This window comes from Eptesicus fuscus, chromosome 7, assembly GCF_027574615.1.
Source record: "Eptesicus fuscus isolate TK198812 chromosome 7, DD_ASM_mEF_20220401, whole genome shotgun sequence".
In the NCBI taxonomy this organism is placed as follows: Eukaryota; Metazoa; Chordata; class Mammalia; order Chiroptera; family Vespertilionidae; genus Eptesicus; species Eptesicus fuscus.
The window spans coordinates 60,333,275-60,346,817 of NC_072479.1; the positions used below are offsets into that span (position 1 = coordinate 60,333,275).

The 13,543-nt window shown below is 57.6% G+C and overlaps 1 protein-coding gene across 2 annotated transcripts; it reads right to left on the reverse strand.

The window, feature by feature from the left end:
* Window positions 1–265: 265 nt before the first annotated feature.
* CACNB3 (calcium voltage-gated channel auxiliary subunit beta 3) lies at window positions 266–13,011 on the reverse strand. 2 transcript variants are annotated; one of them, XM_008140618.3, is made up of 13 exons: window positions 12,871–13,011; window positions 5,543–5,665; window positions 5,192–5,314; window positions 4,597–4,712; window positions 4,254–4,318; window positions 4,022–4,041; window positions 3,753–3,833; window positions 3,536–3,594; window positions 3,249–3,358; window positions 2,841–2,992; window positions 2,540–2,635; window positions 2,273–2,422; window positions 266–1,598 (listed from the first exon to the last, which is right to left on the reverse strand). In XM_008140618.3, exons 1-13 carry the CDS (start codon window positions 12,910–12,912, stop codon window positions 1,284–1,286), a joined length of 1,452 nt encoding a protein of 483 aa, XP_008138840.1. In that variant the 5' UTR covers window positions 12,913–13,011; the 3' UTR covers window positions 266–1,283. The 2 variants fall into 2 exon arrangements, with proteins under 2 accessions (XP_008138840.1, XP_008138839.1); XM_008140617.3 differs by lacking the exon at window positions 12,871–13,011 and adding an exon at window positions 9,538–10,245.
* Window positions 13,012–13,543: the final 532 nt, after the last annotated feature.

Below are 13,543 nucleotides of genomic sequence, written 5' to 3' on the forward strand. Positions count from 1 at the left end.
ACAGTGACGCTGTGAGGAAGCCTCTTCCCCACCTCCCAAAACAAGTCCTTTCTGTGCTGCTGAATCCCTGGGCCTGAGGGCATAGTGGGGGGGGGGGGTGGGCTGGGAATACAGTTTCTTCCCCAGCTCTCCTTTGTCCCTTTCCACTCAGTGGGTCCTCTGAGAGAGGAAGGAGGCCAGGACATTTCTTTGCCTTCTCTGGACTTGGGCCACACAACGAGGAACCGGCCACCTGAGCCAGCAGACAGGACAGGAGCCCGAAGGACTGTGCATGGTGTTTATTAGTGATGACAGTGAGGTGGGTCAGGGTCTTGTGGAGCATGCTCTGTAGGTCACACACTAGAGCCATAAGGCAAGGGTAGCCGGGTAGACAGGGCCTCTGAGGGCCGTCCACTGTGTCTCTCTCCACCTAACCGGAACATAACAAGCAGCAGCTATGAATGAGGGAATAAAGGTTGGGGCCCATATGCCCCAGGAGGCACGAGGGCCAAGAACAGAAATGACAGGATGCAAGAGCAAAAGGATGAGGGGGGCAAGGAGGCCCCCAAAGCTGTTCCATACGGTCTCTGCTACACATGCGCTCCCTTCCCAAACCCTCAACTCGGGTCAGCTCCTGTCCCTGGTGCCGTCAGATGTTAGGAAGATTCCTGGCAGGGTGAGGAGACCCTCCCATTCCAGACCCTCAGCTGTAAGGCCTTTGGCCCCAGCCCAGCCAGCCTGCTACCCCAGCCTTGTACGTAGATGCCTCCCCAGCTGATGGGTGGGAGTGCCACCCTGTTGGGCTCTGATTGTCTCTCTTCTCGAGTGGCAGTGAGGTGAGTGGAGGTCCTCAGACCCCAAAGCACAAAGCCTGAATCCTCTGACTGTTAGGACTTGTGTCTGCTCCGGAGCCTTGTTTCTTCCTCATGTCATGTTGCCCACACCCCAACCTCTTGTCACTTTGAGGGGGCATCCCTTCCCTGAGTCTGGTGGGAAGGTCCCTGCTAAGGGGATCCTGGCCTGAGGGCACTGCCCAGTGGGGCAGCTTCTTGTGCAGGAGGAGAGGAAGGTGCCAGGGGTGCAGCACACACAGCTAGTACCTGGAATGGGAGCTTAGGGGGGTCACTGCCCAGGAGGTAAGGGGGACCCTGCATTTCCAAGAACCTTAGGATCACAGGCAGCCCTGGAGCTGGGCAGGGGGTTGTGAGGGGCTGAGCCTAGTGCCAGTCTAATGCCAACCTGCCTGGAGTGGGTGCCCCAGCCAGCTGTGCCTGTGCCTGCCAGGGCAGGACAGCAGGAGGCGGTCAGTAGCTATCCTTGGGCCAGGGCCGGTTGCGCTGCCAGTTCCGCTCATTGTGGTTGTTCTCCGAGTCCTGGGCGAGGAGCCGGTCTTGGGGGTCATGCCCGTTAGCACTAGGCAGCCCAGAGGTGTGTTGGCGGTGAGGCTGGTACAGGTCCTGGTAGGCGTCTGCATAGTCCTCCTCCAGGTGGCGGGAGCTACGCTGCGAGGATCCTGTCCAGGCTTGGCGGGAGCTCTCGCTGGCCTCATCTGAGGGCATCAAGCTGTCCCGCTCGAGGGGTGAGTGTTCCTCGCCACGCTCCCCCAGCAGCTGCTGGTTCTGGGGATAACACACCAGCTCTAAGCGAGGCAGTCCACACCTCGCCTTGGCCTCCCTCCCATGTCTACTGGGATGGGGAATTCTTCCCCCTCGGCCCTCAGTTCCTGGGTACAGGAAGTAGTGCAAGGGAGGGAAGCATACTGGCTTATTCTTCCTCTTCAGATACGGAAAACCGGAGCTTTTGACTCCAGCAAAATTCAGTCTCTGCCTTCAAGACAGACCAGAGAGCCCTCACCAGTTTGGCTCAGTGGATAGGGTGCCAGCCCATGGACTGAAGGGTCCCAGGTTTGATTCCAGTCAAGGGCATGTACCTTGGTTGCAGGCTCAATCCTTGGCCCTGGTGCGGGAGGCAACCAATCGATGTGTCTCTCTCACATCGATGTTTCTCTGTCTCTCCCCCTCCCTTACACTCTCTCTAAAGATCAATGGAAAAATATCCTCCAGTGAGGGTTAAAAAAAAAAAAAATAGAAAAGTTTGAGAGTATGTTTCTTTTGAGCCTTAGAAAAATAACCTCTGTTACCCATCGTATTGATTTATTCCCTCTCTCATCAGGAAGTTCCTTTGTCCATCTGCCCTAGCTCAAACCGGAGGCCAAGGACAAGCCTCTGGGCAGGGAGGGGGCATTGCTTTCGCTGGCTTAGCCTAAATATCAGTGCCAAATGGAAATGATTACCTGAAGTCCAGGGATGGCACTGGGAGGACCCAGAAGTCCAGGACTGGGGGTTGGGTGGTGGGTGGCACGCCAGTAAACTTCCAGGTACTCAGCCAGGTGCTCACAGGCATCCTCCAGCTGGTTCTCATCCAAAATCACATCAAAGGACTCCTGGGGAAAGGGGGAATGTTGGCTTCCCCTAAGCAGCATTCCCCACCCCATCTCCATCACTGCCCCGGCCCTAGAAAAGCAAGAGTGGGCACAGGGGCAGCTGCCCCAGGCACTCACTGGTGGGCACTGAACCAGCTTATCATATGCCATCATCTGCACAGTCAGGTGCTTCATCTGTGACTTCCCTCGGGAGCGGATGAGACGCTGGAGTACCTGAGGGGGAAGGGCAGAGTGAGGCCTGGAGTCTCTGGGGGCCCTGGGCAGAGCTGGGTCTCGAAGGAACTGGGCATGTCCCCCACTTGTGATTTGGCACCAGGAAAAGGGAACTCAGGAGCCCTGGGGCAGGTGCCAAGCTAAGCTGTGACGCATTCTAGGAGGGCAGCCCTGGGGGCCTCCCCCACCTCTGCTGCTGACTTACCTTTGGTGAGGATACTTTGACAAACACAATGATGGGGGCCAGTGAGGTCTTGGCCAGCTGTGCTGGGTGGTTGATGGTGTCAGCATCCAATACTACCAGCTGCAGGGATTTGGCCAGCTCAAAAATGCGCTCAATCTCACTCTGTACTTCAGCTATAGAGGGAGCAAGTGAGCTACAATGTTCACCGGCGGCTCCCCCCACTTCCTCCAGTGGGGCTTGGGGGCCTCCCCAATAATGGAGGGAGAGGGCATTCATCAAGGCCTGGGCAGGCAGAAGAACAGGGAACTGAGGAGACTGGTCTTGCCAATCTTGGGGGCAGGCAGAGGAAGAGTTGGGAAAGAAAAAGGTAGGAGGAAGGTTCTCAGGAAGAGGCCTTGAGCAGAGAGGCCGGAGCTGGGGACTTCTCACCGATGCTGGAGCGGGCGGATGATCGCTCAATGATGGTCCTCTTGCCAGGATTGTTGAGCACAGAGCGCTTTGCCAGCGAGAGGTCAGCTGTGACTCGGGTGATGGAGATCCTGGGGTGGCAGTGGAGAATCACAGCTCACTTCTAAATTTTGAGCTCTAGGCCCCTCCTTACCCAGGACCTCCTAATTCCTAACTTTCCCTTTAGAAAAGACCTTGCTATAGTTATATGTTAGGAGGCAATGAACTTCTCCCTGGTTCTCAGGCCACCTCAGGCCAGAGCAGCTTACCTGCCATCAAACCTATGTTTGAGGAAGTCAAAGAGAGCCTTCTGCATCATGTCTGTGACCTGGGTGGGAGAGATGAGGGGAACGGAAGGAACTGCCTGAGGGCCTTCTTGGAGAAGGGCAGCATCCCCTCCACACACAGGCCCCTCCCATTGTCCCTGGGGCCTTCCCATGGCAGGCTTGGCAGAGGTGATCTTTGGGGTCAAGGACTTCCTCTCACCTCATAACCTTTCAGAGAGGGTCCCACCAGCACCACAGGCCGCATGGAGGGCACCACATCGTATGGGGGAACATGTTCTGCCTGCAGAATTGGCCTGAGGTCAAGCAAAGCCATGGCCTGGTGGCCTGCCCTATGCCTGACTGGTGTGGGGCCAACTCAGAAGCTCTGGGCTCCCTCCCTCCCTGTTCTGCTGCCCCTCCACAAAGACTGCCCAGAAGCCTGTTCCTAGAGCCGTGAGCCCCCAAGCCCAGGTCCCTTCCTTGACTCACCTGTTTTTGCTTCTGCTTGGCTTTTTGGAAAAGGAAATAAAAGATTAATGTTGGTGAAGGGGGGAAAGGCCCTGGGGGCATGTATTCCCTTCCCCAGGGGAGACACTGGGCTTCTGCCAGCTCTTCTGACCCCTCCCCAACCCCTCCCCACACCGTTCACCTGGGAAAAATCTCCCTGCCCCGAGTCCTAGTGACCCACCTACCCAAGACAGGTGGGCTGTGGGGAGGCTACCTAGAGATGGAGGAGGGGAGCGTCGGTTGCCAATGTCACTCAGGCTGGAAGGGTTTCCGGATCTCCTGAAAGGAGAAAGGAAGGTCAGTAAGAGCCTATGTTCCACACATTATTGAACAGTTGTATACATTTCCTTGTAGTTTAGCTAGTGAGGGAGGTGTGACATGTGCATTTGTGTGTGCATGCGTGCATATTTGTGCAGTGTAAATGTGTATAGGTGGGAATGAGTGTGTGTGTTTAGGGGGGTGGGATATGTGTGCATGTGTAGTAAAGTGGACTTCAGGTAAAGTGCCCACATGGAGAGGGGGAGGGAATGTTGACTGAGTCACAGCCCTGCTCTCACCTGGCCTTCTGCTCCTGCTTGAGCCGGATGCTCTCCAGGCGCTGGGGGCTGGGGATGAAGGCGATGTCCCCGCCCTCTTTCACTAGCCGACCGATCCACCAGTCATTGCTGTACTTCTGGGCATGGGATGGAGCAGAAAGGGGAGGGGAGGAGGCACAGGCCTCAGTTCTGGCTCTCCAGCTTGAGAAGCCAGGGAGATATTCACAGAGCTGGTCTGACAAAGGCAGCACAAGGGGTGAGGGGGTGGAGGGGGCAGGAGAAGGTGCCAGAGGGAAGGGCAGACAGTTTTGAGCCACCCCAAGATTTTAGTGTGATGCATTGCATCACAGCTGTCACCCGCAGGGGACCTAAGAGGCAGCTAATCTAACTGCTCACTTTACACATGTGAAGACTGAGGCCCAAGCCAGATCTCAGAAGTATGGAGACCCTGAGGATTGTTGGGTTTTGGATATAAGGGGTGTATGTGTGTGTGTTAAGGATAAAGTTGAGGAGTTCGGGGACTTGTTTATAGACTGAGGACTAAACTAAGAGGATAGGAACCGGGGCAAGAGGAGGGAAATTAAATGGCTTCTATTAGGGGGGTGTGGGTGGTCACCTCTTTAATGTGCAGAAAATCTTTGGCCTCAAAGTTGACTCCAGAGCCCTGGACTGGGCACTCCTCGTCCAGTACACCACAGTAGCTGACATTGGTCCTCACAGCAAATGCCACAGGTTTGTGCTAGAGAATTTGGCCATCAGTGCCAATGAGGGGAGCCTCAGAGCACCCTTCCAGTCCCACTGCCCCATCAGCAGAGGGTGGGGGCCCCATCGTCCACCCATCACACACATACAACCTTTCACACTCACGTACGTACGTCCTGCCCACTGACGGCTAAGGAAGTAGGACGGAGTACAAGCTTCCACCCAGCCTGGCCTGTTCGGCCCCCAGCTCACAAGCAGAGGATACCTTGGCTCTCTCCAGCTGCTGCTGGGCCTGACTCTCCACTTCCCGCCGGGCACTCTCCCGGTCCTCCTCCAGGGACACGTCTGAGTCCAGAGATGGGCGGCTGGTATAGGAGTCGGCTGAACCCTGGCATGGGGGAGAGGCTGTGATCCCTGGGCTCAAGTGGAAAGAGCATATAGGGCACCCTCGAACCCTCCACAAACCCCAGCCTCTCCATGTCCCCAGAGGTGACTGGGCTCCAACAGTCCCTCCAATTTCCCTGAAAAGGGCCCCAGTGCATCTGGGGCTGCAGGAATGCCACCCAATCCATATGTGCTAAGATCTGGCTCCTCCCCCGAAGCCTATTAATACTGCAGCTTTGAATAGAGCTTTCACTTCCCTCCTTCCTCCCTTTCCTCCCCTCTACCACGTCCTCCTCCAAGGCAGAGGGACGGAAGATGTCTTGAAGATGATATATTGAAGATAATTCTGAATCCAGGCGACCCAGCCCTCTTGTTCACATCAGCCTGCAAAGCCACCTAGATGTTATCCCTTTAAAACGACTGGCAGATGAACAGCCAGTTGGGAACAGTCAAGAGATGCTGTTTGGAAGGCACTGTTCCTGAGTGTCAGGATACAGCCATGCACCCCTTAGATCTCATCTCCCGAGTCCCTATCCTTTCAGGGTGAAGAGGACACAGAGCTGCCAACTCCTGGGAGTTTCTTCCTCTCCACTCTCCCTACCCCCACTTTCCTCTCACATGTGCTGGGGCAACTGGCCAGGTGTGGGCAGCAAACAAGACACAGATTGGCCCGGCTGGTGTGGCTCAGTGGTTTAGCGTCGACCTATGAACCAGAAGGTGACGGTCTGGGCACATGCCTGGGTGGTGGGCTCGATCCCCAGTGTGGGGCATGCAGGAGGCAGCCAATCAATGATTCTCTCTCATCAATGTTTCTATCTCTCTCTTCCTTCCTCTCTGAAACCAACAAAAATATATTAAAAAAAAAAAAAAAAGACACAGACTAAAGGCAACGACAAAGCTATCTCCATGAGCCTGTGAGGCTGAGCCACGCCCACCACCTGGCTTATAGCTCCCAGCTCCACCCCCAAGCGGCTATCAGCCCAGGAGGAAGGCCATGTTGGTGCCAGCCAACCCAGGGGAGGAGCAGGACCCTGAGGATGCAGGGAGGGGGTCATTGGTAACCTGAGCCAGGAGCGTCTGAGTCTCATCCACAGTAAGGGTCTTTGGGCGATGAGGATGCTGTTTGGAGGGTTGCAGAGCTCGCCTTCAAGGCCGTGAGGAAGATGCACAAATGAGCAAGAGCATCTGGGCCTTAGGGCAGGAGGACAGGAGTCAGGATGTCTGGGTTTCCCCCTCAGGTTAGGGTAAAGGGAATCTTTTGTTTTCTGCCCCAGTTTCCCCTCTTTATGATCAGAGGCCTGCAGTGGTACTTCCATCAATTCTGAGGTGCAGGTGGCAGAGATAAGGTAGGAGCCTAGAGAAGGAGTCCATGTAGGAGTGTGTGTGTGAGCACGGAAGGGGTTTTAGGATATTCTCGGACTGAGGAACATTCCTTCAAGCCCGCAGTGCATGACTACCTACAGAAGGCAGCAGAGGCCAGACTCTCAGTGGGGAAGACAAACTGCTGTCCGGCATGCCCTCTGCTCCAGCCCCTTCATGGGCAAGAGGGCTGGTCAGCTTGATGTCAGCCCAGGCCCTAGGGCCCAAGCTAAGTCAATGTTGTGGTAGACAACATGAGGATAGCACGGGGGGGGGGGGGGGGGGGGGGCGGGGGGGGGGGGGGGTGTCTTTCATTTTACAGAGGAGTAGAGTCTGCCTGTTTCCCATCTCTTTTGAGAACAAAATAAGGCTGGCTTGGCAGTTGGATAAAGAGCGGCTGAGCCCCAGGAAGAACCTTTACATGGTCCGTAGAGTGGGGTACCTCCTTCCAGGGGTCTGAGATACAGAATACACCTCTGTGGGAGATGGCTGAGTGAAGGGAATAGGGCCCAACAGGCTGGGAGGCAGAAGGACCACTCACTTTGGTACCTTTCAGATGCCTCCTAGGTGCCCAGACCTGTGCGAGAGGAGTCTAACCTTCAGTCTCCGCTCCCCAGTTTCTCAGCCTGATTTAGTCATCATAACATCCCTGCCTGGAGCACCTGGATTACCTGACCGCTTGCCCTAGGATGGGAATGACAGGATCTCTCCCTAAATGTTGAATGAGTTGGGCTCAGCACGAAGCCCCCTCTCCTTATTCCCAAGTCCTCAGAGCTCACCTCTCTCTCAGGCTCTGGTATCACGTAGGGAAGCCAGGATGCCTTGGCCAAGCCTTATTGGGGGTCTTGCCTCCCCTACCCCATTATGCCAAAACAGCCAGAGGCTCAGGACTTCGGAGCTGCCAGGACTTGGCACAGTGCCCTAGTGGTGCCCCCCTTGCCTGGTGAGTGTGTGGGCAGGCTGCAGCTCCACTCTTGCCTGGCACGGGGGAAGGAGAGGGAGATGAGCCGGTGGATTTATTTAGAGCCTGATCTCCCTCCTACTGCTTCAGAGGGGGCCCCGGAGAGAGAGAGCAAGGAGCCAGGCGAGAGAAAGGAAAGTGGAGGAGGGTGATCCAGGGACCAGAGAGGGGTGGGGCAAGTGATGGGTCAGCAGACTGCTCCCAACACCATCCACACGGCAGTCTTTACCTTGCAGCAGCTCTTGCCTTCTCTCTAGGGCCCTCCAGCCCTCCAGGGAGGTTTCTTCTTAAGCTCACCTTGGCACCCTGGGCCATGCCAACTGTCTCTTCAACCATCATAAATGGGTGTCCACCAGAGCCTTGAAAATCATCTGTTCCTGCTGCCATGTAATTAGCCCTAGAGGCCCAATGGGGAATTTGGCCCAGCAGGAGCCCAGCCCCAGAAAAGGACTGACAGCTGCCCACGGTGAGCCCTAAAACTCCTGGGTTTGGCAGCAAGAGATGAAAGAAGACTCCAACACTCCCCTTTCAACCCTGGAGTGCTCTACCTTTCACGCCTATCAGGGACCCCTTCCCGCCACTGAGTGGTCCTCTCCTAAGGAGGCTTCTTGCGTGCTGTTTGAGAGAAGGGCCCGAGAAGCTGCTCCCGGTCCTTGCCCCCTCTTTCCAGGCACTCTTCCTTCTCTCTGAGCTCCGGGAATCACTGCCTAATGAGCTGATCTGTCTCAGTGGGTCAGGAGATAAAAGCAAAGAGGAGAATTAAATATTTATCGGTTGCCTGGTTCTCTGAGCAAAGAGCTTCCTCTCCATCCCCAGGCCCTCAGCTCCTCTGGCTTCCCCTCCAACCTCCATGCTGAGCAGGAGCTCAGGATGCCCGCAGCTCCGAGGACACCTCAGCAGGAGGCATGGGCTGGAGGGGTTCAGTCGGGGCAGCCGGCCCACCCATGTGCTGGGTGCCCAGTTTCCAGCCTGGAAGAGAAGCTGGGCTGGAGGGAGGGTGAGGAGAGAAGGCAAGCTCAGGCTGGACAGGAGAAGGGATAATGGAGATCTTCAAGTTTTGTGATCTTTCTGTTTGAAGAGGCTGGTACCTGGTTCTCTGGTGTTCTCCCGAGCTCCCTAAATCTGTCCTTTACCTGAGGCACAGGTCTAGATGGTCCCCCTGGGAACCAAGAGACCCAGCTTCTCCTGTAGCGGTTATGTTCAGACCCCACACATGCTCCTTTGGGGACTCCAGACATTGTGTGTGCCATTTCTGAAGCCCCTGTGCCCTCAGCCTCCAGCCCTCTCCCCTCCACCTTCCTGCCTGAGCTTGGGGAACACCTGCTCGAGTCTTTCCCCCACACTACCCCCTCCCTGCACACAACCGTGGTCTCTTGGCCCGGGACTGGGGAGCCCCTGATAATGAAAATCCATCTTCCCACTTTTCTGGAGCGCCCCCCTACCTTCCCTGCCCCGCTACAGAGACGTCTTTTCAAAGTACCGAACTGGGAGAAGGGTCCGAGGGAGAGGAGGTGTCACCCAACTTCCCCACCCCCACCCTCGCCGTGGGCACTCACCGCCTCCGAGTCCTCAAACCCGGGCACGTAGGAGTCGTCATACATGGGGGAGTCCGGGTGGGGGAAAGCGGGCGGCGCCGGGGGCGGGAGCAGCCCCGAGGCAGGGGCGAGGACCGCGGGCCGCGCCCGGGAGATGCCTCTGAGCCCCGCAGCCCTGCGGACGGCAGCGCGGAGCGAGCGAGCGAGCGAGCGCGAAGGAGGGAGCGAGCCGCGAAGACCAGCTGCTCGGAGCTCGAATCGCCGCTCCCCCCACCCCACCCCCCAAACCCTGCCGGTGCCACCCCGAGCGCCGCCGTGGAATCCGGCGCCGGCTCCTAAAACAATAGTGCCCGCCCACCTGGCCCCCCTCCCCGGGACCTGGCGGGGGCGGCGGCGGGGGCGCCGGCCTCCCGGGGAGCCCGAAGCCCGGCCGGGAGAGGGTAGCCGACCGGGGCCGGGTAGAAGGGGGGTCCCCCAGCCCCTCTGGGCCTGAGGGGCAGCGGGGAGGAAGGGGTGGAGAGACCGCAGGCGGGCGGATCCAGGCTGGGAGGAGGCGGAGCGAGGAGAGATGCGGAGACAGAGACGCTCGGCAACCCAGGAAATACTCCGCCGGGAAACAAAGGGCTGGAGCGGGGGAGGGGAGCGGGCGCGGGGCGCCGCGGGGAGGCCAGACCGGAGTCGAGAAAGCGCGAGCTGGTAGCGGGAGGCGGGAAAGAGAGAAAGGAAGAGAGAACGAAACGATAGAGACCGAGGGAGGAAGGGGGAGACGGGAAAATGGGGAGACCGAAGAGGCGGGGCGGGGGCGGGCGGCAGGAGGGGGAGGGGCCCCAGGTGAGCGGGCTGCGCTTAGGGGCCCCGGCGGTTCCAGAGACGCCGAAGGCGAACCCCGCAATGGTACTGAGGAGGAACGGGCTTGGCGACTCCAGGTCAAGGCCGTGAAAGGAGCCCCTCCCCCCCGGTGTTCGTACCCCTCGCTCCTGGGACCCTGCAACCCAGGGCCGTGCCGCCCATCCCGCGCTTCGGGGAGGTTTTGGGTCTGGCAGCCCCACACCTGTTGCGCAGGCAGATTTCATCCTAGCCTGGCCAAGATGGGGGATCCCTTCCTCACTTCCTTGCCAGGGACTGTGCCAGGCATTGCCAACGTATCCGTGGGAACTGGGACAGGGAGGGGCTGTTTTAGGTGAGCCTAAATCGATGGGAAAGAAACCAGAGGGTGGAGACAGGGGAATTGTGGCTGGGACAGAAGGTGGGATCCTGGCCACACTGGGGTTTGTGGGGCTGCGAGGGGGGGGGGGCGGGGGGGGCGGGGAGGCAAGTCTCCCCAGAATTACTAGCTTAAGGCCAGATTCCCTCCTTAGCAAAAGGATGCGGGTGGGGTGGCTGGTATCCTGGTTGGAGCCACATATCTCACTCAGCGCCAGACTGTCTCCTTCAAAGGAGCACTGAGATTTGAGGTTAGAAACCGAGCAGCAGCCTTTATTATGAGCAAACTTCCCCCAAAGATCCACCCATTTGAGTTTCCTCCACCTCCTGAGCAAAAGTATTCCTTTGAATTTTGATTGCCTGCCTTCCCTCCCACCCCCACTCACCCAAAGCGTTGTGTGAGATGGGCGGACAGAGGTTTACACCTGGAGGGGCCTGAGCTCAGTCTTTCTCCATTCCCCGTTTCTCACCCCAGTAAGTGGACTCAAGAATCTGCTGGTCCCTTTACCTTCCAGGGCTACAGGGGAATTAGAAAACCAAAACTCTGAAAGGGTTTGATGAAATATGTGGGAGAAGGCACTGTGCATGGAAGAGAAAGGCCACCCAGACCAACGGGCTCCTACTTCTGTGACTCGTTCTTGGGGCCTTATCTTAAGATCACCTTTACTCTGCCCTTAGCCTGTCAGCCCTGAGGGGTGCAGTCCAGCCCTGCCCAGCCTCTTCCTCCTGCTACACTTGGCAAACGATGTTGTGGGATCCCATATGGCTGAGGGGACCCATCACTACTGGGTGTTTGTGGGGGGAGAGGGGGCAGTATATTTCACAGTTCCCTCTTCGTCCAGTACAATTTGGAGGTTAATATATTGGATTCTTCTGTATTGGACGTCCCCAGACACTCTGTCTTCTCACTTTTGTGCCTTCTCCTAGTTCCTCAGTATTCCTATATCCTCCTCTCTTATTCTCTGCCTTTCAGTCCTTTCTGTTCTTCCAGAGGGCAGAACGGCAGGCGTGAAGTGTGAAAGAATATGACCCTCAAGGCGCTCCTGGGAGATAACTAATAAAGAAGATAGCTGCTGAGGCATCTGCTTCTCTCCCAGTCCCCAGCCTATTCCCCACACCTCTCTTTTTGGGATTCTCCCTACCACCAGGGGGTCCTGGTAACAGCTGTTCTGCCATCAACCTCATTCCTTCCTCACACACCTTGCTGTCTTCATCCCCTCCTGGGACAATGGTGTCTAAGTCTGCTTCTGAAGCATGAGTTGCCATGCCAACCACCCCCAGGAGATAGATGCAAGTTCCCTGTACCTGGGCCAGTCCCCTGGGTCTTGTAGGAGGAGATTCAGCGCATCTCTCTCTTTCCCTTATCTCTTAGTTGCTACTCCATGTCGCCCCCCCCCCCCCATTTCTCACCTCACCCACAGCTGCTTATTCCAGTTCTCATGCCTGTCCTCTAATAAGACATGTGCCTGTCATTGTCCATGTCACCCCAAGCCCTTTTCTTTTCTGTGATTGCACATAAGGGGAGAGAGTTGAGGGAAAGGAAAAAGAAAGAGGCATTTCAGGAGAGGCTTCTTCCCGCCCTCCTCTTTCTAAGGAAAGAGCTGCTAGACTGGCAGCTGGCAGGCACCCAAGGCATAGAAGCAAGACATAGGGGGGGAAATCCAAATAACCAGGTTTGGGAGTTGGAGTTCTCAGGGAGCCTCCGGGATACCTCGCTTCTGTAAGTACACCAGGAAGCCCGGCAGATGCCAATCCCTGAGCATTGAATGGGGAAACTGAGGCAGGCACTAGGACCTCAGGGAAATCTTCCTCCTCAGCAGTCTTTACGAGCTGGACCAAGCCAAAGCCCCTAGCATGCTAGCTTTCCCCAGGGAACCCAGGGAGGGGCCCGAAGGAGTTTGGCTGAGCCCTCTTTCCCCCTATTTTCTAGCCCCTTTTCTGCCTCCCCAGGCAGTCATCCCTTCCCGTCCCTGTTCAAGTGCTTGGAAGCTGCCAGCCCCGGCCACTCCCTTCTTTCTTACGGCTTCTTCCACTCTAAGCCTCATCTCTGATCTCCCTCCCCGCCACTGCAATTTCCCCCCAATTCGAGCCCACTTCTTAGCTTGGCGTGGGGCTTCCCTCCCACCCACTGGGGAGGGGCCCCGCGTTTACCTCATTCAGCAGGAAGGTTGCACTGGAGTCAGAAAAAGACATAGACCGGGCCAGCGGCCTCTCCCCCTCCCCCGGGCCAGGGGCTCCGAGGCGGGAGCTGGACCCGGCAGCGGCTCTGCACGCGGGCTCCCCGCCCGCACGCCTGGCCTCGCCCTACGCCCGCCTGGCTCCGCCGCCTGCTCCCTTCCCTCTCTCCGGGTTCCCTCCCCCTTTTCCCCTCCCTCCTTCCCTCCCTCCCTCCTTCCTTCTCGTCCTCGCCTAGCCTTCTCTAGTCACTCTCGCCCTCTCCCGTCGCCTTTCAGTCCTCTTCTCTCCATATCAGTCTCTTCCTTCTCTTTACGGTCCCTGTTTATCAGGCTGCCTCCCACTGTCCTTCCATCCTCGTAGTCCCTTCTCCGCCCCCCCCCCCCCCCATTTCTTCCTGCACCCCTCCACAGACAAGGGACTGGAGCTCCCACCGCCACAGGCAGAACGGCTGGAGCAGCTCCGGGGCCGCCCAACTCCGGAGTTTCGGGTGGAAGGTTCTGCTTTCCGCGGCCCCAGCTCCGTGCGCCCGCGCCCAGCGTCCGGGGAGGAGCGCGCCGCGGTGCCAGCGGCGGCTCCGACCGGCCTCAGCAGAGGGACGGGTGGATCAGAGAAGAACGCTTGGGCGCTGCTCGCTAGCCCCTGCGTC

Excerpts from the sequence above, each read along its gene's own strand:
- CACNB3 (XM_008140617.3), bottom strand. The coding sequence starts at position 9,582 with ATGTATGACGACTCCTACGTGCCCGGGTTTGAGGACTCGGAGGCG. Across the intron at positions 2,636-2,840 it reads TCAAAGTATCCTCACCAAAG|GTACTCCAGCGTCTCATCCG; the intron begins GTAAGTCAGCAG and ends CTTCCCCCTCAG. Across the intron at positions 1,599-2,272 it reads GTGCCATCCCTGGACTTCAG|AACCAGCAGCTGCTGGGGGA; the intron begins GTAATCATTTCC and ends TGTTATCCCCAG.